The sequence below is a fragment of the Gopherus flavomarginatus genome, chromosome 5 (genome assembly GCF_025201925.1).
Source record: "Gopherus flavomarginatus isolate rGopFla2 chromosome 5, rGopFla2.mat.asm, whole genome shotgun sequence".
Lineage (NCBI taxonomy): Eukaryota > Metazoa > Chordata > Testudines > Testudinidae > Gopherus > Gopherus flavomarginatus.
The window spans coordinates 98229808-98250677 of record NC_066621.1 but is presented as its reverse complement, the minus strand read 5'-3'; the positions used below and the strand labels follow the sequence as shown (position 1 = coordinate 98250677).

The window sequence follows — 20870 nt, the reverse complement described above, 5'->3', positions numbered from 1 at the left end:
CGGGCCAGTCTGCCGGGCTGGAGGCTTGTTCCCAGCGGCAGTGCGGAGATTGCCTCACCGCCTCTGGCTCTCCACGGCTGGGCACAGCAGCTTCTGGGTGCCGGGGAAGACCCAGTCAGTCCCCCGCTCCGGCATACAGCTAGCCCCTTGTCTTCCCTTGACTGAGCCGCCCGGGGCTCGATCCCTTCCCGCTCCGGCCAGGCGGGGACCGCTGGCTCGCCTGTGGACAGGTGCTCTGTGCATGACCAGGCACCTTCCCGCCCTGGTCATTCCCTCCGTCCCGGAAACAAGTCTCTCGTGGGGAGGAGGGATGTGATTCACTGGCCCATGTGAACCCGTCATGATGGGGGATGCGATCCCAGCAAAAGGGGCCGACTGTCGCTATAAGATTATGGGGTTTTGCTGTAGGGGATCAGAGGTCTTTACACCCCCCGACCTGCACCCCACTGCCACCATTATTTGGTGCTCGTAAACGAGGAACACGCAGGGTGGAAGCACTGTAGCACTTCTTGTCAAAATCAGTTACGTGTGCTGAGAAGCCTTTTGTCTGCAAAGGTCCTACCTGCCTCATAGGTAAAATTGTGCTAGTACCGGCCATTGTTTAACTCCTAGTGCTAGCAGAGTTCCTAACCTGATAGGCCTAAACCGCCAAGACAGATTCTCTTCTATGGCAGAGATCTGCATAGCATAATAGAAAGCAGAGACTGTCAGGGAGTTGGGTACAAATCTCTGATTCTCTACTGTAGCTCAGGTAACATGTAAGTGCTGAATAGGGACTGCACCAACCTAAGGCAAGTGTCCCCAGTGGTCTATTGCTATTGAGCAAATATCCAAAATACAACACTCACCGTCCCCTGCAACAGTGCTATCGGGAGGAAGCGCAGGAGCTGTTACTATGGACATTAGAAGATGCAGTTAGCTTTTGCTTTGGCATTGCCTGAGATGTGAAGGGAGAAGACCACAGTCAGTCTACTTTTGTATTTGCCAAAATATAAATTGATAGGGTACTTTCTGGTAGTCATTGGAGAGCTGGCTTATTGCATGTTTCTGGTTTTCATTGTTTCCAGCTACTAAACTTATTTTAAAAGGCTAAAAATACAAAAAATGGCTTCCTGGTATTACTTTGCCATTGAAGTGATTGCATAGTTGCATTAGGGATGTTACGATTGCAAATAAGAAGGAGGCTGAAAGCACCATATATGCGAGAGAGATGATCCATGAGACTTGAGGATGTGGTCAACAACAGAAAAGTTTGCAAATCCTTATACCATGAATGCAGATGGACCATTTTAAGAACTGTTGTAGTAAAACTACTCTGTTTAGCCTACCTCATCCTCTAGTTGTTGAACCATTGCCTTTCCATAAATACAGAATCTGGGCAAAATACGAGTGGTGTCACTAATAGTCCATGGATTAGTAAATGAAACTGTCTTGGTAAAATTGAGTGTTTTGTGGACTAGACATGATGGTTGCAACTCTGAGAACTTCAGTCATTCACTGCAGCCACCTTCCCTAGAATTAAGAAATCACTTTTTTTTTTTTTTTTTGACTTCCAGGATTTCATTTGTCTTTTTCAAGGTATTGTCTTGCTGCTTCAGCCCCTGCAGAGAACTAAGATCTTTCCAAATTAAACGTTTCCCTACCTCTTGTGTTTTGCCTCTATGAGAATATTTTGTCTCTCCCAGCATCTTCCAGAAAAATGCATTTCCACCACCTGCATATTCCTGACACAAGTAGTGTGACAGGTTGGATTACAGAAATCCCCTTGGGGCTGCCAACTGATTTGCCAAGACTACTTCTGCCACTGCTTTCCTTGCCAGCTTGGGACTCCAGCACCCTGTCTTGTTGAGCCAGACATGCCAGTCTGCTCCAGCACAGACCCAACATGATATTGTCCTTTAAGTGTTTCTTGATTGGGCACTTAATTTGCACATTCCTTTCCCAAGAAACTGACCAAAAGGTTTACTAAGGCTACTTAGAAATAAAGCAAGTACACAGCCAATATTCATAACTTCAAATACAATGACACATGCATACAAGTAGAATGAATAGATTCAATAGAACATAACCTTTACAGAGATATGTTACATGGCATATGTAGCATAAAACATATTCCAGTTATGTCATATATATATATACATTCATAAACATATTTCCATAAAGCCTTATGGGGTACACTGTCACAAGTAGATTGAGCACGTAGACAGTTTCCATGCTCGTTGGATTCATCAACTGCCGTTTATCTTTACTACCAGCTTATCATGCAGCCCCCTGCACAATGTCAGCCGGAAATTGCTCTGCCGAGCGTATCATTGCATGTGTATTCACACATCTCTTACTAAAAAGAGCAAAACTTAAAAGCAAGCAAAGGTTTAACTTAAACTGTCAGCCTCTAGATATTCCAAATGTTAGCTGGTCCCAGTACCACTAGCAAATATTTGGGAATGATTCTCTAACAGGCCTCTGGCACTTGGTGCATTATACTGTTGTTAATATTTCAGCTAATATTGGAGAATTATTAGTAAGCAATGGGCCTGGTTTATAAACATTTAGAATGTGTAGAGACTGACTTTAAAGTGACAGAACCGGTGCTAAGAGAGTTCCTGCCCTGCTTACCCTTAAATGCTTCATTTTAACTTTTTTTTTTAATGTGAGACTTATATTTGTGGTTTGCAACTTAAATTTCAGATTGTTTTTTGTGGTCTAAGTTAAAATGTTAATGTCTATCTTCAGGATTTAATTTTTATTTAAGGATGTATAAAACAAAACTCTCCTGTCAGTGAAATTAATTTACATTGATTCATGTCTATATGGACTGTTACAGGCTATTACATTTTTTAGTAATCTTTCATTTTTCTGGTCTTTAATTATAGACTAGGAGCTTGATTCTGCTCTACCTTCTGTAGTTTGCACACTGGATGGAAAATTCCACCATTTGATTAGCACCTTACTCTTGCTTTCCACCTCTGTAAATGTCTAGACAAGTAAAGGGCAGTTAAAAAGCAACCATAAAATACCCAGAACAAAGTTTGGTGGAAAAACACTGTTAGTATTGCTGTGAATATGGCTCATTCTCAAGGTTCTGTAACATCTACCAACTCTTAAAAGCTTGGTGCTGCTGATACTTACTCTGCTAAATAGTTCTTAAAGTGAACCCAGCTAAAGCAGAACAGCATGTTGTGACTAAATGTCCAACTTGAGAAATGGTAACACTGTTAATCACTCTGAGGACTGCATACTCGTCTGTCTCCATTTTACTAAACTGTATTTTCTCCAAAAAAAGAACAGGAGTACTTGTGGCACCTTAGAGACTAACACATGTATTTGAGCATTAGCTTTCGTGGGCTATAGCCCACTTCATCAGATGCACAGACTGGAACATAAAGCAAGAAGATATATAAATATAGATAACATGAAAAGGTGGAAGTAGTCATACTAACTGTAAGAGGCCAATCAATTGAGATGAGCTATCATCAGCAGGAAAAAAAACTTTTGAAGTGATAATCGAGATGACCCCTAGAAGGTGTGAAGATACTTAACATGGGGAAATAGATTCAATTAGTGTAATGACCCAGCCATTCCCAGTCTCTGTTCAAACCGAAGTTAATTGTATCTAAATTGCATATTAATTCAAGTTCAGCAGTCTCTCTTTGGAGTCTGTTTTTGAAGTTTAGTTGTAGTAAAATTGCCACCTTCAGGTCTGTCACTGAGTGGTTAGAGAGGTTGAAGTGTTCTCCCACTGGTTTTTTAATATTATGATTCCTGATGTCAGATTTGTGTCCATTTATTCTTTTGCTTAGACACTGTCCGGTTTGGCCAATGTACATGGCAGAGGGGCATTGCTGACACATGATGGCATATCATGTTGGTAGATGTGCAGGTGAACGAGCCCCTGATGGTGTGGCTGATGTGATTAGGTCCTGTGATGGTGTCACTTGAAGAGGTATGTGAACAGAGCTGGCATCCGGCTTTGTTGCAAGGATAGGTTTCTGGGTTAGTGTTTGTTGTATGGTGTGTGGTTGCTGATATTTGCTTCAGGTTGGGGAGCTGTCTGTAAGCGAGGACTGGTCTGTCTCCCAAGGTCTGTGAGAGTGATATTATCAGGGATACTATTCCTCATGCTTGTAGTCCATCTTTGTGTGGAATGTTAGTGTAGGGAGCTTCTACATCCATAGTGGCCAGGATGGTGTCTTCTGGAAGATCACCGATGGATTGTAGTTTCCTCAGGAAGTTAGTGGTGTCCCGAAGATAGCTGAGAGTGCTGGTTTGAATCTATTTCCCCATGTTAAGTATCCTTACACCTTCTCTGGGTCATCTTGATTATCACTTCAAAAGTTTCTTTTTTTTATAGCTCATCTCAATTGATTGGCCTCTTATAGTTGGTATGGCTACTTCCACCTTTCTATGTTCCCTGTGTGTATAAATATCTTCTTGCTGTATGTTCCAGTCTGTGCATCTGATGAAGTGGGCTGTAGCCCACAGAAGCTAATGCTCCAATACATTTGTTAGTCTCTAAGGTGCGACAAGTACTCCTGTTTTTGTGGATACAGACTAACATGGCTGCTACTCTGAAACCTGTCTTTTCTCCAGTTTCTGTTGGATAGGAAGAAGTAAGTGGATTTGGTTTAAACATTGTCTGTTGGTGGATATTTGCCTGTGGAGTTCTCTCAGTTGTGGGTGTCTTACCCACTACTGAAAGTAGACCCTTTACAGGCAGTGCAAACCCACAGCTGATGGTGTTAATTTAGCTACACAATACTCCATATTAGCTTTTGTACCTGGAGTGGATAAAAAAGATCTCTGTGGCAGCTTGTTTTTATTTCCTCACATGTTGAATTTAAAATTTAGGTTCAAGCTTTGGATTGTTTCGTACTTAGTCTGTGCTGACAGTCTGAGATTCATTCTGTGCATAATAGTAAGTCTGCCGTACCTGTATAGTTAAGGCTTTCAGGAAGGAAAACAGGTTAAATGTCCCTTAAAACCCAGCCATCTGACAAGTAATCATCAGTAGATTCTTGTGTAACCACAGTAACTTCTGAACTTTTGCTCCCTGAATTCCTTAGTCCAAGGTAGTGGTAGTACCATGCTAAGATCTTACATGGCATTTTACAGTACTGCTGTTTTCCCCTCCCCCATTAGTTCATGGTGATCAACTTGGAAATTTGCTTGGAACTTTGTTTCAAGACCATCTTAAGAACCCCCCTGAAGTGCAAATTTCAGTAGCCAGTGTAAGAAATAGGGGAGAGGTCTGGAATGATGCCTGGTTTGGAAAATGTTGGTTGTTGACATTTGTTTTTTACAGATCCTCGAATAGACATAGGAATGTTAAAGTACTTGAACTATTAGGTCACACCCTTTTTCCCCTTGTGCTGAAGTAATGCACCTAAACACTTACAGTATAACCTCTATCATAGAATATCTGTTGCCCTGCCTGTAACCTGTCTCTTTGAATTTTTTGATCATATAATTATCTTGTTTCATGACTAATCAGATTACTACTGATCTGTCCCCTTCCTTTGTGTCTATGTGCAGTGGGAGGGGATTACAGAGCAAGTTAGGCATGTACGCACAAGCTCACAAAAGAGAACTAATTGGGGAAAGATTTCAATTGAATATCTATTACACAGAAAACATACTTTCTCAAAATGCACTTTTGTTTGATAACAATACATCTGTACTATAAGGCTCTTAAAAACATGGGATGCAGAAATATTAATCCTTTTGGTGCACTTACGTTTATTGTAGTCCCAATCAGGGTGTTTAAAAGCAGTTTGCTGGCTACAAGTGGGTGGAGGGGGGGGGAGACTTCCCTGAAGAGAGTGCAAGAGTTTGTAGATGTGTAAAATTTAAATTTTAATGGAAAAGTTTAAGTGGATTCTTAATTGCAAAGGACTTTCCAAACATGAAACAAATGTAAACGTACTCAAGTGACAGCATACCCTGGAGCACCGTAAGTGTTTATTGGAAAAAAGACAGTTTCCACCCCAAAGCACTTAAATTTTAAATTCTACAGGTCATCTTAAGAATAGGGATGTCTGAAGTAGGAAATGTTATCTTCCTGAGGCTGCAGATTGCTCAAGGACCACCGCTGATGCTGCTTGTAAAGCTAATTTTACTTTGATTTTAATACATCTCGAATCAGTTTCACTGTTGCTTTTCAGCATTTTGTGGATAGTACTGAATGTCAAGAATCTTGTCATTGTTACACTGCCATTCAAGAATGCTGAGGACAGCAGAGTTGAGCACTGCAGATTTTTATGGGGGAGCATAGGTAGGACTCTTCTAATATTTTTAGTAAAAGTTATGGACAGGTCACAGGCAGTAAACAAAAATTTACATCCCTGTGACCAGTCCATAATTTGTACTTTATACCCCTGACTAAAATGGGAGGGGAGGGGGGGCAGGACCTTGCTCGTGCTGGGAGATGATGGACAGCGGTGCGTGGCCCAGGACCCCTGCTGATGCTGGCAGGCTCCTTGTAGGTGGGCTGGCTCTGCCAGATGACTTAGCAGCCAATGGGAGCTGCAAGGGCAGTACCTGCAGGCAGAGGCAGCAGGTGGAGCTAGGAACTGAGGGAGGGACATGTCACCACTTTAGGGAAAGCCCCCTGAGGTAAGCATCTCCCAGAGTCCTCACCCCCTCCTGTGCCCCGTCCATGAGCCCCCTCTCACACCCAAACTCCTGCTGCTGGGGGGGCAGTGGGATGTGATGGTGTGGCTGGTCATGGGGCTGCCTGAGCTGGCCACTGCAGAAGTCACAGAATCCATGACCTCCATGATACTCGCACCCTTAAACATAGGTGTCCGCTGCATGGGTGCTCCAGCCCTGGAGCACCCATGGGGGGGGGAAATAGTGGGTGCTCAGCACCCACCTGCTCATCAGCTACTCACCTTCTCCACACAGTGCCTCCTACCCATTGGGGATCAGCTATTTAGTGGTATGCAGGAGGTGCTGATGGGGAAGGGGAGGAGCAGGAATGGGAAGAGGGTGGGTGGGGGTGGGAGCTTGGGAAGGGGTGGGGCCTAGGGTGGAGCAGGGGGTCAGGCCCCCTCCAGGAACTCAGAAAGCTGACACTTCTGTGGGGGAGGGCCAGAAAGATAAGTTGGGAAGGAACATATTAGCAGAGGCCTGACTTGCTTCCCCTTTGCAGCAGTCATGAGATTCTCAGTGGGGAGAAGACAATGCCCTCTCTAACCCAGCTAGAAGCAAGGACAAAGTTTTCAAATTTATCAAACTTCTCCTAGTTGGAAGGTGATCCAAAAGATGGTCCCTGAGTAGAAATCCTGGCACCTTCTTCCTTTCTAGTGGCTTCTAATTCTGGACAGTGGCCTGGACTTAGATGGTAGTGCATCCCTCTTTCCCCATCACTTTACTCCTCAAAAGTATGCATCTGGTAAATTATTTAAAGCTCTGGGACCTATCAGCTGCATCTATAATACAATCAACTTCAATATTTGAAACACCAGAGCCAATTTGCTATGTACTTGCGTTATTTGGAATTGTTATATTGCCCAACCCATGCTAAGACACAAGGTTGTCAAGGAAACATGGAGCAAACTGCTGTTGGCAACCAATCCTAGCGAAGGGAACAGCAGAGTTTAAACAAATAACTCCGTGAAAGCGCAAGCCTGATAAAAGAATTGAGTTATTGTGTCCCAATCATACAGACTTGATACCTGCTGTGCAACCTATTCAGGTAGGAATTAAACATTTGTTATTAATAAACCCTATTTATCAGCTGTTGAAACAGCTGAGTTGGCGTGGTACTAAATAGCACACTAAGGCCTGGTCTATGCTACAGAGTCAGGCTGACATATGCGTCTGCATCAGTGATACTCAGACTGAAGCTTGGGAGCCGTAAATATCTCTAATGTGTCTCCTGAAGCTTTTTGCAGCACATGATGATAAAACAGTTAACCAGTCAGGATGCTTTTACAGTGTTGTTGACCAATTGTAGAATACTTGGTCAGTCACTTTGCTGTGGGAATAAGATGTATATAAAAACAATGGTAAATGGAAAAAATGAATTGACACTACTATGGCTCTCTTGGGTAATGTTTGTTAATTTGGCTCCTAAGCCACTGAGATCTGAGTATCACTAGTCTACAATAAAATGTAGCTCCCATCAATGTAACTTGCTTACTACACTGACTTAATAACTCCACCTCCAAGATGCCCTTAAGTTGATGTGGTTAGGTCGATGCAATGTCAGGGTGGACACTGCCTTGCCTACAGCAACTGTTGCTGCCTTTCAAAAACCATCCCACAATGCCCCACACAGGCAGTTAAATCAGTGCAAGTGCTCTTGGTGAGAACGCACTGTTACCAGAACAAAATTCTGTTACTTGCACGCTCTAGGATAGTGGTGGGTAACCTGCAGCCCATCAGGGTAATCTGCTGGTGGGCCACAAGAGTTTGTTTACACTGACCATCTGTAGGCGTGCCTGTGGTTTGCTGTTCCTGACCAATGGGGGCTGCGGGAAGCAGCATGGGCTGCAGGGATGTGCTTTCTCCTGCTTCCCACAGTTCCCGTTGGCTGGGAACGGCGAACTGTGGCCTCTGGGAGCTGCAGGCAGCCGTGCCTGTGGATGGTCAGTGTAAACTATCTCGTGGCCTGCCAACGGATTACCCTGATAGACTATGTGTGGTCTGCAGGTTGCCCACCCCTGCTCTAGGGATGCCTACCTTTTATCCAGTTCCTAGGGCTCAAGGTGTACTCTTTGCAGATTTCAGGACCTTTTACCAGTGAAAGAGCCTTACACAGTAATATCCTTATCCTCTATTAACAATTATCAAGCTAAATGCACATGCTAAGCATGCAATTCTGTGCTCACCAATCCTGATCATGCAGGCAGACTTTCCCTGTTAGCCAGGCAAGGCCAGTCTCATCTGGATTCTGGTTGCTGCATGTCAGTCTAGAGGTGAGTTCTTCTTCTGTTTCATCTGCTGGTCTCCTTGGACCCCAGTTTATATAGTGAAACTTGAGTCCTGCTTAGCTATACCTTTAGCAATATTTTAGTAAAATGATTGGTTAACAGTTCTTTAACCAATCCTAACATAACTATAAAACAATCCTTAAACCAGTCATACTCCACCACCATAATTGATTTACACCTAGCAAAATTAATTATGTAACAGACAGAAACAGTCGAAGAACCAGACCAAGATCATACAGATCCACAATAGAGAAGTGGAGACCCTAAAGGCAAAACAGTAAAGAAACGAGGATTTCACAATCTCAACTATTGATAAGTCATTTCTTGCCAGACAGAATGCTGTCAAAGTAACTTTTCTTTAACCATCTTAAGATTTGTTTCCTTTTCTGGTGATGTTTGGTGCTATTAGGACAGGATCGCCTTCTTAACAGCCAATATTACATTGTTTGAATGTGATTTAGATGGAATGTGAGGATGGGATTTTTCTGCTTCTTGGCTAATGGCTGCTGCTCTCCTAATATGGCTGCAGACAAAGGCCTTCAGCCATATAATATGGCTACAGGAAAAGATCTTACCCTTACAGCACACTGCTGACACAAGGAGTGTAGCATGGATGTGTAAAACCAATTTAATTATTATGGTGGCTGTACATCAACGTAACTTAAGTCCATTTAATTGTAGTGTACAGTTGTCCTTAATATCACTTTTATAACTAAGTCTTGTAGAGGGCTGTAGACTAAACACAAGGATTTAGGAAACTCCTTCTCTAGGTGTATTAAATTAGTACAAATCTGAAACACCTAACAAGGTCTGAGCTGTACTGCCAGTGCAGTCCTGCCTGTTGACTTGGGGGATCAGGACTCCAGAATCCACAGAAAGTACTCCCTCAGTAGAGTCTTTGTAAGATGTTAGATAATATCTTTTGGCAGCACCATATCAGTTGCTGCCTACAGTACCTGGGTTGATTTTGAATAGTTTGTTTTGAATTTGGCATTTCTACCACTAATTGTAGACTTGTTGGGTATGCAATGTTTGTCTTGTCTGCATATGGGCTCCCTTAAACTTTCTGATCTGAAAGCTTTGTTCTGCTCTCTCAAAACGTAGCTCCTTTGCGTGGTCTCTTTTATTTAATTTGAATGAGTCCAAGTACAGCAAGGAACCCTGGAAACTAGTTGCATTCAGATTCAGGCAGACTTTTTCGGGAGGAAAGTAGATTTAATGCATTCTTCGCTGCCTTTATTCCCTTGCATGCCCAGCTAGCTTTCCAGAGGAACTATCCTATCTGTAAGCCAGATTGTAAAATGTTTTGCTCATCAGAAATATGGAAGAGATAAGAGCTTTGGTTTGTTAGTTTGGCAATATGGAAAATACAATTGAAGGATATTCACATTATTTGAATTTAGAATGTGAATTTGAAAGCAAATTACAAGTCTAATCTGTATCAATGTAATTTTATAAAAATGTAAACTTCCACTCTTCAAACCTGAGTGGGGATTTGGGAAGGGGTTGATGCAGTGAACAGAACTGACTTTTGGGGCATGAAAGGCTTTTAATTGTGGATTCTGACAATTTAGGGATGGGCATATTGGGGTTGATCTTTGCTTAGTTTACATTTTCAAGGCTAAAAATGTAATGATAGCCGATTGCCAGAGTTGAAAACTTCTCACTGGTAGCCTGTGGTCTTTAACAAAAGTAACTAAGCCCCTTACTAGATGTACAGCACTGGCCTCTACTCCTTTGATTTCGTGTGAGAACCCCAGACTTATTCCCTGCTATTGGGGGAGGTGGGAAGGGGCAGCGCAACTCAGACTGACAAATTTACCAGTGCTCTAGTGTTTTCATCTGTCTGGTTCATTGCAGATGACTTGTTCAGTGTAAACAATCTGGGTATGGGGTTATTGTTTAACTGACTTATCTAACTTCCTTTTCCCCTCCAGTTTCCCACAGTCAGATCACACGTCTGTACAGTCGGTTCACCAGCCTAGACAAAGGAGAGAATGGGACTCTTAGGTAGGTACTTTCTGCCATTCAGCTTGTGATAATCCAAGTTAGTTATGATGGTTAATGTAATAAGATTTTGTACATAGATCTTCCCACCTGATGAATCGGAGTCTTCTTTCTACTGACCTAAAATGAACATGTTAAAATAAAGCAGTTTTTTAAATTTATGTATTAAATGTGTATAAAGCAGTTACATATTTGGAGAGCAGCAGACAATGTTTTAAAATGTGTATAAAAATCAGTGTTAACAAAAGTCAAACATCCTAAAAAATTATACCAAAAGGTAAGTTTGACAAGCCAGTCAATTGGCTGGTCAAGTAATGTCAGATATTCCAGGAAGAATGCCCTGATGTTGATGGTGGCCTACCTTTTTGATTTCATTATGGTACTGTTTGTTAGCAAGCCTACTTAAATGTCTTGATGGCTTACTGCGTACTGTTGTGGGGGTGGGGGGGAGGCAAACTAATAGAAAGTTGAGCATCTTGGTTGTCTGGAATTTTCTCAAAGATATGTTATTTATTTGAATACCAAGCCTTCAGTGTACATGTGCTTGATAAACCACCTTTTAAAGGTGGTCATCCCTGCTCCTGAGAGTTTAAAATTTGATCTAAACTGACTAGATGCACAGAAATTAACTCAGAAGGAAGCTGAGGAGAGAAGGATTCAGTCACTAAACCTCTTTCCCAAAACCAAGAAAAGCGGCACAGCCATTAAAGCTCTTCCTTCTCAAATGCATCACAGTTCCACCCTCATTAAGCAAACAACTCTGCATTAAATGACTATATGTAAATAAACACCCAGTTCTCCCCCTCAACAAATATCCCATTTATAATCCTCATGCCCCACCTGTGTCCCCAGCCATACCTTGCTGATCATATTAAAAGTTCTGTGCTAGTAAGGGGAGTGGAGAGACCCTTCCCTCCCTGCTCTGTTTTTCCTTCTGTTACTGCTTGAGTCCATTTTTCTGAGTTAAATAACCCAGTTAAGTAAATTTGTAATTGGGCATAAATGTCTATCCATGGCTATGTACATTGGAGACTATAAAATCTTACTTTTTTTGTTATTCTTCTAATAAACTAGTAATTTAAAATATTTGACAGCACTGACCATATTTGATCAATGTTTGACTCATTAACCAATTATTTTTTGACCAGTTATATGCCCAACCCTACCAAAAGGCTTCTTCCTCCAAATCAACTTTCATAGCCACTGCTTTGATCTCTCTCAAATACTTCAAGACCCATCTCTGCCCATGTTAATGGCCTAATGGCAATGGGATAAGTAACCTGTTATCTCTTGTTCACTTATCTCTCAAAAAAGCATCCCAATTAATATATGCAACCTTGTATTTGGTCATTCTTGTTATCCCTCTACCTTACCTCCCCTCTGCAGCTGTGTTCTACACTCAACTGAGCCTTGACCATTTCAATTATAAACTCTTGGGAGCAGGGGCTATTTTTGTTTAAATACCTAACACAAATGGGGGGGAGGAGGTTCTCTAGGCTCTAATGTTTGTAAGACGCTATGCACACCTACGATGCTGTGCAGATTTTCGTTTTTTTACAGAAATTATTCACATTGCACCCCTGTGTAGTTAGAAGAGTTCATAACTCAGTTGCAGTTTTCTGAAACACCTTTAAAAACATTGTTAAGCTTAAAATATTGCTTCCCCAAAGCCTCAGCAAGTCTTCAACACTAATATCTGCAGCATGAGGACCCACAAAATGGCAGCTTCCATAGTTGTATCTTCCACTTATTGTGAATTTTGGAAATTTTCTGCAACTGCCTCAATGTTCTTAGAGACAGATATGGGAGCAAGACATGCTAAACTTTTAGCTAAAACACTTTGCTAATGGGCTGTCAAGTGCTTAAAATTAATTGTGATTAATCACACTGTTGTTTAAATGGTATTCTATTGTTTGTTTTGGATATTTTCTACATTTTCAAATATATTGATTTCAGTTACAACACAGAATACAACGTGTACAGGGCTTACTTTATATTTTTGATTATAAATATTTGCAGTAAAAATAAAATAGTATTTTACATATGTAGGATTTTAAAAAAAAAAAAAACAAAACAAACCCCACTCAAAACCAAAACCAATGTAACACATTAGAGCCTACAAATCCTCTCAGTCCTCTTTCTTGTTCAGCTAATCGCTCAAACAAGTTTGTTTGTTTGCAGAAGATAATACTGCCTGCTTCTTGTTCACAGTGTCACCTAAAGTGAGAACAGGTGTTCACATGGCACAATTGTAGCTGGCATTGCAAGGTATTTACATATCAGATGTACTAAAGATTCGTATGTCCCTTCATGCTTTTACCACCATTCTAGAGGACATGCGTCCATGCTGATGACTGGTTCTGCTCGATAACAATTCAAAGCAGTGTGACCTGATATGTTCATTTTCATCATCTGAGTCAGATGCCACCAGCAGAAGGTTGATTTTCTTTTTTGGTGGTTCGGGTTCTGTAGTTTCCGCATCGGAGTGTTGTCCTTTTTAAGACTTCTGAAAGCATGCTCCCTATCTTATCCCTCTCAGATTTTGGAAGACACTTCAGATTCTTAAACCTTGGGTTGAATGCTGTAGCTATCTTTAGAAACCTCCCATTGGTACCTTCTTTGTGTTTTGTCAAATCTGCAATGAAAGCATTTGTAAAATGAACAACGTATGCTGAGTCATCAGAGTACTGTAACATGAAATGTATGGCAGAATGCGGGTAAAACAGAGCCGGAGACGTGCACTTCTCTCCCAAGGAGTTCAGTCACTAATTTAATTGACACGTTATTGTTTAACGAGCATCATCAGCATGGAAGCATGTCCTCTGGAATGATGGCTGAAGCATGAAGGGGTATACGAATGTTATCATATCTGGCACGTAAATACCTTGCAATGCCAGCTACAAAAGTGCCATGCAAATGCCTGTTCTTATTTAAAGTGTCACCAGAAATTGAGAAGTGGGCATCATTATCTCCTGTAAATGCGAACAAACTTGTTTTAGTGACTGGCTGAACAAGAAGTAGGACTGAGTGGACTTGTAGGCTCAAGTTTTGCATTGTTTTGAGTGCAGTTATGTAAGAAAGAAACCTGTTTGCACTTTCACAATAAAGAGACTGCACTACAGTACTTGTATGAGGTGAATTGAAAAATACTGTCTTTTGTTTATCATTTTTACAATGCAAATATTTGTAATAAAAAATAAAGTGACCAGTGTGTACTTTGTATTCTGTTGTAATTGAAATGAATATATATGAAAATGTAGAGAAACATCCAAAAATATTTAATTTAATTGGTATTCTGTTTAACAGTGCGATTTTAAAAGTGCGATTAATCACAGTTAATTTTTTGAATTAATTGCATGAGTTAAATGCGATTGACAGCCCTACTTTGCTGCCAGACTTCTTTTCTATAGAAGGTGCAAAAGACAGTTAAAGGTTTTCTTTTTGCCTGTTTACATTAAATTCAGGTCTTGTCTTTATATAAAATTCTGTGGAGGACTGATAGGTATAGCATCAGGTCAACCATGCAAGTGAGAATCTGATTAAGACAGAATTAATTTTTTTGTTCAGATTGCTTAAAGCTCTAGCACCAGTGAACTGAGTTGAGATCCTTCTAAATATTCGTTGTCCCCAGGGCAAAACCTTCCTGATGCTTTGTGGAAACGTATTTTAAACCAAAAGAGGTTTTAGAAGTGATTTCAGAAAGCTGCATAGGGTTGTAGTGTGAATATACAGTCTGAGCCATGCAAGAAATCTCTCCGAAAAATACAAGACCAGACTTCAGAGTAGCAGCCGTGTTACATTCCTGATATTTCTAAGATTTAAACAAACAAAAATTTCAAACCTTATAATAAGGACACAAATACAAACCCATATTTTCTTTTGTAGGTCACCTCTAACTTTTATAAATACTTATCACAAAAGTTGTTCCATGATACCCTCTTTGCAGCTGCTTCTGTGACTAAAAGGATTGTTTGTGTTACTGCTGAGTCACAGGCTATTAATTGTCTTGGTGATGCCTAGTGAACTTGATACTGTTTTTTGATCTGCAGATCATTCACTTGTAGTTCATTTGCACCTTTTAAATGTATTTTATATACTTTGCTCAATAAAAGAACAAACAGGAGAGTGGGTGCCAAGTATCTGGGGGGCCGTGAATGTTCTTAAAAGTAGTTGTTCATATCAGAAAGGTGCAGGGTGTGAGTTCTTCAGTTTGTCTTCTGTGTACAACTTTCAAATGAGAACCACAAAAATAAAGTGCATACTGAATTAAGCACTGTGCCAATCGACCAGACCACAGAGTTTGGCACAGAAAAGTTTGAAGTGGATTCTTCATAACACTTTCCCCTCTGACATTTTTGTTACTTTCTGATTTGCTAAATATATATTCACAAACAAATTAAACTTGTTTTAATTACAAGAGTGCAGCGTCTTGGTTATGTCCCCACCTGTTTTATGTCTTTGTTAACAGTTCAACAACCCCAAAGAAAAGGCTATGTTAATACTGAATTGTCCGTCATCTACTGAGGTAATTTGGGATTTTGGTTCTCTTCACGTTTGCTACCCTTCCATTTTGATGTCTCCTGCAAATTTGATCTACTGAATTCACAACAAGGAAACACGTAACAGATGAGTCCGACATTCAAAGTGTGAAGAGTTGATTGGGGTTTGTTAAGCCAAATAAATCTCAAGAAACTCAGCCTTGGAATGGGCTATAACTAATAGCAAGCATCAGTCCTTGAAATCTTAGAGTACATCTACACAGCAAAAGTTGTACAAGGGCTAGTCTATTCACACTAGCTTGAATGCGGCTAGCACAAGTAGCGCAACACGGGCTTCAATGTTTGCTCGCCCACTCTGTTCTTATCCAGAGTCTGTGTTAGGCTTATACTACCCAAACAGAAGGTAGTGCTATTATACCGTCTTCGCTGCTATTGTTGGATTTAAGCTAGCTCAGGTACACTAGTCTGTGCACAGCTTTTTTTCTCTGTAAGACATAAGTTAGATATCTATCAGTGTGAAAATTTTGACAAACAGATTTGCAGACCTCCAGGAAGCACTCCATAGATTGCGTTCAGTGGACCACTGTCTGAGAGTGAATAACCTAGATCACTGACTCATTGATCCCAGTTGAATTAGAAAAGTGGGATCCTTGCAAATAGCTCTAGTTCAGCCTTATTCTTAAACTTCAGAGAGATGGTTTACAGTAAACCGTAGCTTTTGGGGATTTGCATCCTGAAAAGATGAGCGCTAAATCTGTTTTGAATTATTTCAGCGCCAAGCAAGATGATATTGTGATCCTTATTAGAATAAGAAGGTAGAATGTAGTATTAGTCTTATTTTTTCATTGGCAAAGACATGTTAACAATTGACTGAGACAAAATACTGTTGTAATGGGAAGGTTGTCCATGGAGTGGACATATGATTGAAGCTAGACTCCTCTAAAATTAGCAGACTTTCACAGGCAAACTTTGAAAATGGGTTAACCTTTTGATGCAAATTTTAGTGTTGCATTGGACACAAACAGAACCAAACAGTCATCTTTTTTTAGAAAAAATTAGTCTCTGCCAGAATGAGAATTTTTAGGGATGTTTTCATGAGTTGAAAAGCCATTTATCCATAAGTTTACGAGTTCTACTTCAAGCTAAACAGGGAAGTGTGTACTGTGTTGGGCAACCATTTCTAGCCCCAGTTATTTTCACATTAATCTTGAATACCTACACGGAAGTACATAAGCCTTTTTTTTACTCTACCCAACAGTTCAAACATCAGAGTTAGCGTGTGAAGGTGGTGGCTGCTACAGTAGACTTTTTTGGATCCAATTCATACCTATTTCCTCTGTCAAGACTTAAAATTAATCTGAGTTATACAAATATTGTCAGTTGTGGCCCAGTCTATAATAGTGTAGCTTAAGAGTAGAAGCTTTTGTGGATAAGGGGAGTTCATTTGCCTTTACTAGGGTGAATAATTACTAAACTACTCCTGCAGTGTCAAACTCCCTGTCACATATCTGTTGCCTAACCATTTGTTTCAAAGGGTATGTACACGACTGTAGCAAACAGTTTACCTTCCAGTGCTGATAAGGTCTTGGAGTCTGAAGTAGGAAGCTCTGTGCTCAGAAAAATCATCCAGAACAAACAATGACAAAGGTAGAAAGTGGAAGATTCTAAATACATTTAGTCCCAGAGAGGAGTGACTTTATGGATAATGGAATTGCACTCTTTCTATTCCAGTGCTCAAAATGTGAGGCTCTGAAACACTTAATTTATAAGAGATGAGTTCCCACTAAACAAGCAAGGGAAAAATTACACAATTCTAGGTCAGATTCACAAGCTCTGGGCTCTAGAGTACATCTGGGCAAACAATTGGTTTTGGATTTTTTGATTAAGTGGCAGTTTTGAAAAACTGGTTCAGATCAAACTGAACCTTTTGAATAAATTACTGTTCTGAAAATTAGCACTGATGTGCAGCACACTTGCTCATGGTACAGAATAGAGTTGGTCACTTCACCTATCAAATATTTTAAAGCACTATTAGAACAGTAACAATAACAAAGAATGATTTATGGTCTCCCGTAGGCTCAGTCTTATCAATGGCTCAATGTCTAGTTGGCAGCCAGTATCAAGCAGAGTGCCCCAAGGGTCTGTCCTAGGGCTGTTTTTGTTCAATGCCTTCATTAATGATCTGGATGATGGGATGGATTGCACCCTCACAAGTTTGCTGATGACACTAAGCTCAGGGGAGAGGTAGATATACTGGAAGGTAGGGATAGGGTCCAGAGTGACCTAGACAAATTAGAGGATTGGGCCAAAAGAAATCTGAGGTCCTACAAGGACAAGTGCAGAGTTCTGCACTTAGAACGGCAGAATCCCATGCTACAGGCTGGGGACTGACTGACTGGCTAAATGGCAATTCTGCAGAAAAGGACCTGGAGACTACAGTGGACGAGAAGCTTGATATGAGTCAACAGTGTGCCCTTGTTGCCAAGAAGGCTAACTGCATATTGGGCTGCATTAGTAGGAGCATTGCCAGCAGATTGAGGGAAGTGATTATTCTCCTCTATACGGCACTGGTGAGGCCACATCTGGAGTATTGCACCCAGTTTTGCGGCCCCCCCCCCCACTACAGAAGGGATGTGAACAAATTGGAGAGTGTCCAATAGAGGGCAATGAAAATGATTAGGGGGATGGGACATATGACTTATGATGAGAGGCTGAGGGAACTGGGCTTATTTAATCCGCATAAGAGAAGAGTGCAGGGGGGATTTGATAGCAGCCCTCAACTACCTGAAGTGGGATTCCAAAGAGGATGGAGCGAGGCTGTTCTCAGTGATGGCAGATGACAGAACAAAGAGCAATGGTCTCAAGTTGCAGTGGGGAAGACCTAGGTTGGCTATTAAGAAAAATTACACTGGAATGGGTTACCTAGGGAGGTGGTGGAATCTCCATCCCACTAGTTTTTAAGGCCCAGCTTGACACAGCCCTGGCTTGGATGATTTAGTTGGTGTTCTTCCCTCTTTGAGCAGGGGGTTGGACTGGATGACCTCCCGAGGTCTCTTCCAACCCTAATCTTCTATGATCCTATGAAATTGGTTGGAATACTTGTATGTCTGGACATGACATGTTTTTAAAACGTACCGGGGAAAAGAAGGATTCTGGTTTTATCTAAAACAAATTTACTGTCTTTGCATGCACTGATGCAAATACCACATCTAGAACATAAGTATGGCCATACTGGGTGAGACCAATGATCCATCTAGCCCGGTATCCAGTCTTTTGATAATGGCCGGTGCTAGATGCTTCAGAGGAAATGAACAAAAGAAGGCAATTATCACGTAATTCTTCCTGCCCCAGGTCATGGGCTTGCATCCCTGGCCATCTTGGCTAATTGCCATTGGTGGACCTATCCTGCAGGAATTTCTGATTTATTTTTTTAATCCAGTTATACTTTTGGCCTTCAACATCCCCCTGGCCCCGAATTCTAGCTGCTTGTGCATTGTGTGAAGTCCTTTTTATGTTTTAAACCTGCTGCCTATTAAGCTAATTGAGTGACTCCTGGTTCTTGTGTTGTAAAGAGTAAATAACACTTCCTATTCACTTTCTCTACACCATTCTTGATTTTTATAGACCTCTATCATATCCCCTCTCAGTCATCTTTTTTCCTAAGATGAACAGTCTGTTCTTTAATTTCTCATGTGGAAGCTGTTCCATACCCCTAGTTATCTGTGAATTCAAAAAAGTATCGAGAAAGGCAAACGTCTTTTTTTTTTAAACGGATTGACCAAAACTGCAAGGATTATTCAATGTGTGGGTGTGTCATGGATTTGTACAGTGGCATTATGATATTATGTCTTTATCATCAACCCTTTCCTAATGGTTCCTAACATTGTTGGGGGGTTTGGGGTGGGAAGCTGCTGCTGCTGCTGCACATTGAGCAGACGTTTTCAGAAAACCATCCACAATTACTCCAAGATTTTTCTTCTGAAGTATCAGCTAATTTATACCTGTCAAGGTTTCTTTCCCCACTTTGAACTTATGAGTACAAATGTGGGGACCTGCATGGATACTTCTAAGCTTAATTACTAGCTTAGATCTGGTATACACTGCCACCACCCAGAATTCCAGTGTCTGGGGCACTCTGTCTCCCCAAAACTTCATCCCCTCCCTGGGTTGCCTTGAGGGACTTTACCAATTCCCTGGTGAACACAGATCCAAACCCCTTGGATCTTAAAACAAGGAAAATCAATCAGGTTCTTAAAAGAGAGCTTTTAATTAAAGAAAAAAAGGTAAAAATTATCTCTGTAAAATCAGGATGGAAAATGCTTTACAGGGTAATCAGATTCCTATAGACCGGGGTGGGGGGGCAGCTTTAGGTTCAAAGTTACAGCAAACAGAGGTAAAATCCTTCCAGCAAAAAGAAACATTCTCAAGTTGAGAAAACAAACAAGACTAACACGCCTTGCCTGGCTAATTACCTACAAGTTTGAAACATGAGAGACTGATTCAGAAAGATTTGGAGAGCCTGGATATACGTCTGGTCCCTTTTAGTCCCAAGAGCGAACAACAACACAAAGAGCACAAACAAAAGACTTCCCTCCACCAAGATTTGAAAATATCTTGTCCCCCTATTGGTCCTCTGGTCAGGTGTCAGCCAGGTTTACTGAGCTGCTTGTCTCTTTTACCTGTAAAGGGTTATTAACCCTTAACTATCTGTTTATGACAAGACCCCATCACTTCAGATACATAATTGGGATGATTTTTTTCCAATGTGTATTACTTTGCCTTTATCAGCGCTGAATTTCATCTGCCATTTTCCTGCCTTGTCAGCCAGTTTTGTGAGCTCCCTTTGTAACTCTTTAATCAGCTTTGGACTTAACTCTCAAGTAATTTAGTATTGTCCACAAACTTTGTCACTACACTACTTGCCCCTTTTTCCCAGATCATATGAATATGCTGAGCAGTACAGATTATTGGAGGACTCCACTCTTTACGTTGCTCCACTGACCAGTTTTTCCTACCTTTTAACCAGTTACTGATCCAAGAGAGGACCTTCCAATGTATCCCATGGCTCCTTACTTTGCTTAAGAGCCTTTGATGTGGGATCTTTATGAAAGGCTTTCTGAATGTCCAAGTACAGTATATAAACTGAATCACCTTTGCTCTCAAAGAATTCTAATAGATTGGTGAGGCATGGTTTCCCTTTACAAAAGCCATGTTGACTCTTCCCCAGCATATAATTTTCATCTGTCTGATAATTCTGTTAGTTCCTATAGTTTCAATCAGTTTCCCTGGTACTGAATTAGGCTTACTGGCCTGAATTGCCTCTGGAGTGTGTGGTTTTCTGTTGTTTTTTTTTTAATGGTGTTACAATAGCTATGTCAATCTGGTACAGAGGCTGTTTTAAGCAATAGGTTACGTACCACAGTTAGTA

The 20870-nt window shown here is 41.0% G+C and overlaps 1 protein-coding gene across 2 annotated transcripts in view; it reads left to right on the top strand.

Moving 5' to 3' along the window:
- Positions 1-20870, top strand: part of CHP1 (calcineurin like EF-hand protein 1) — a 38828-nt gene that overhangs the window by 417 nt on the left and 17541 nt on the right. For both annotated transcript variants that reach the window (XM_050954891.1, XM_050954890.1), the window contains exon 2: positions 10874-10946. In XM_050954891.1, the coding sequence (XP_050810848.1) occupies positions 10874-10946 (73 nt within the window). The remainder of the gene's footprint in view (positions 1-10873; positions 10947-20870) is intronic.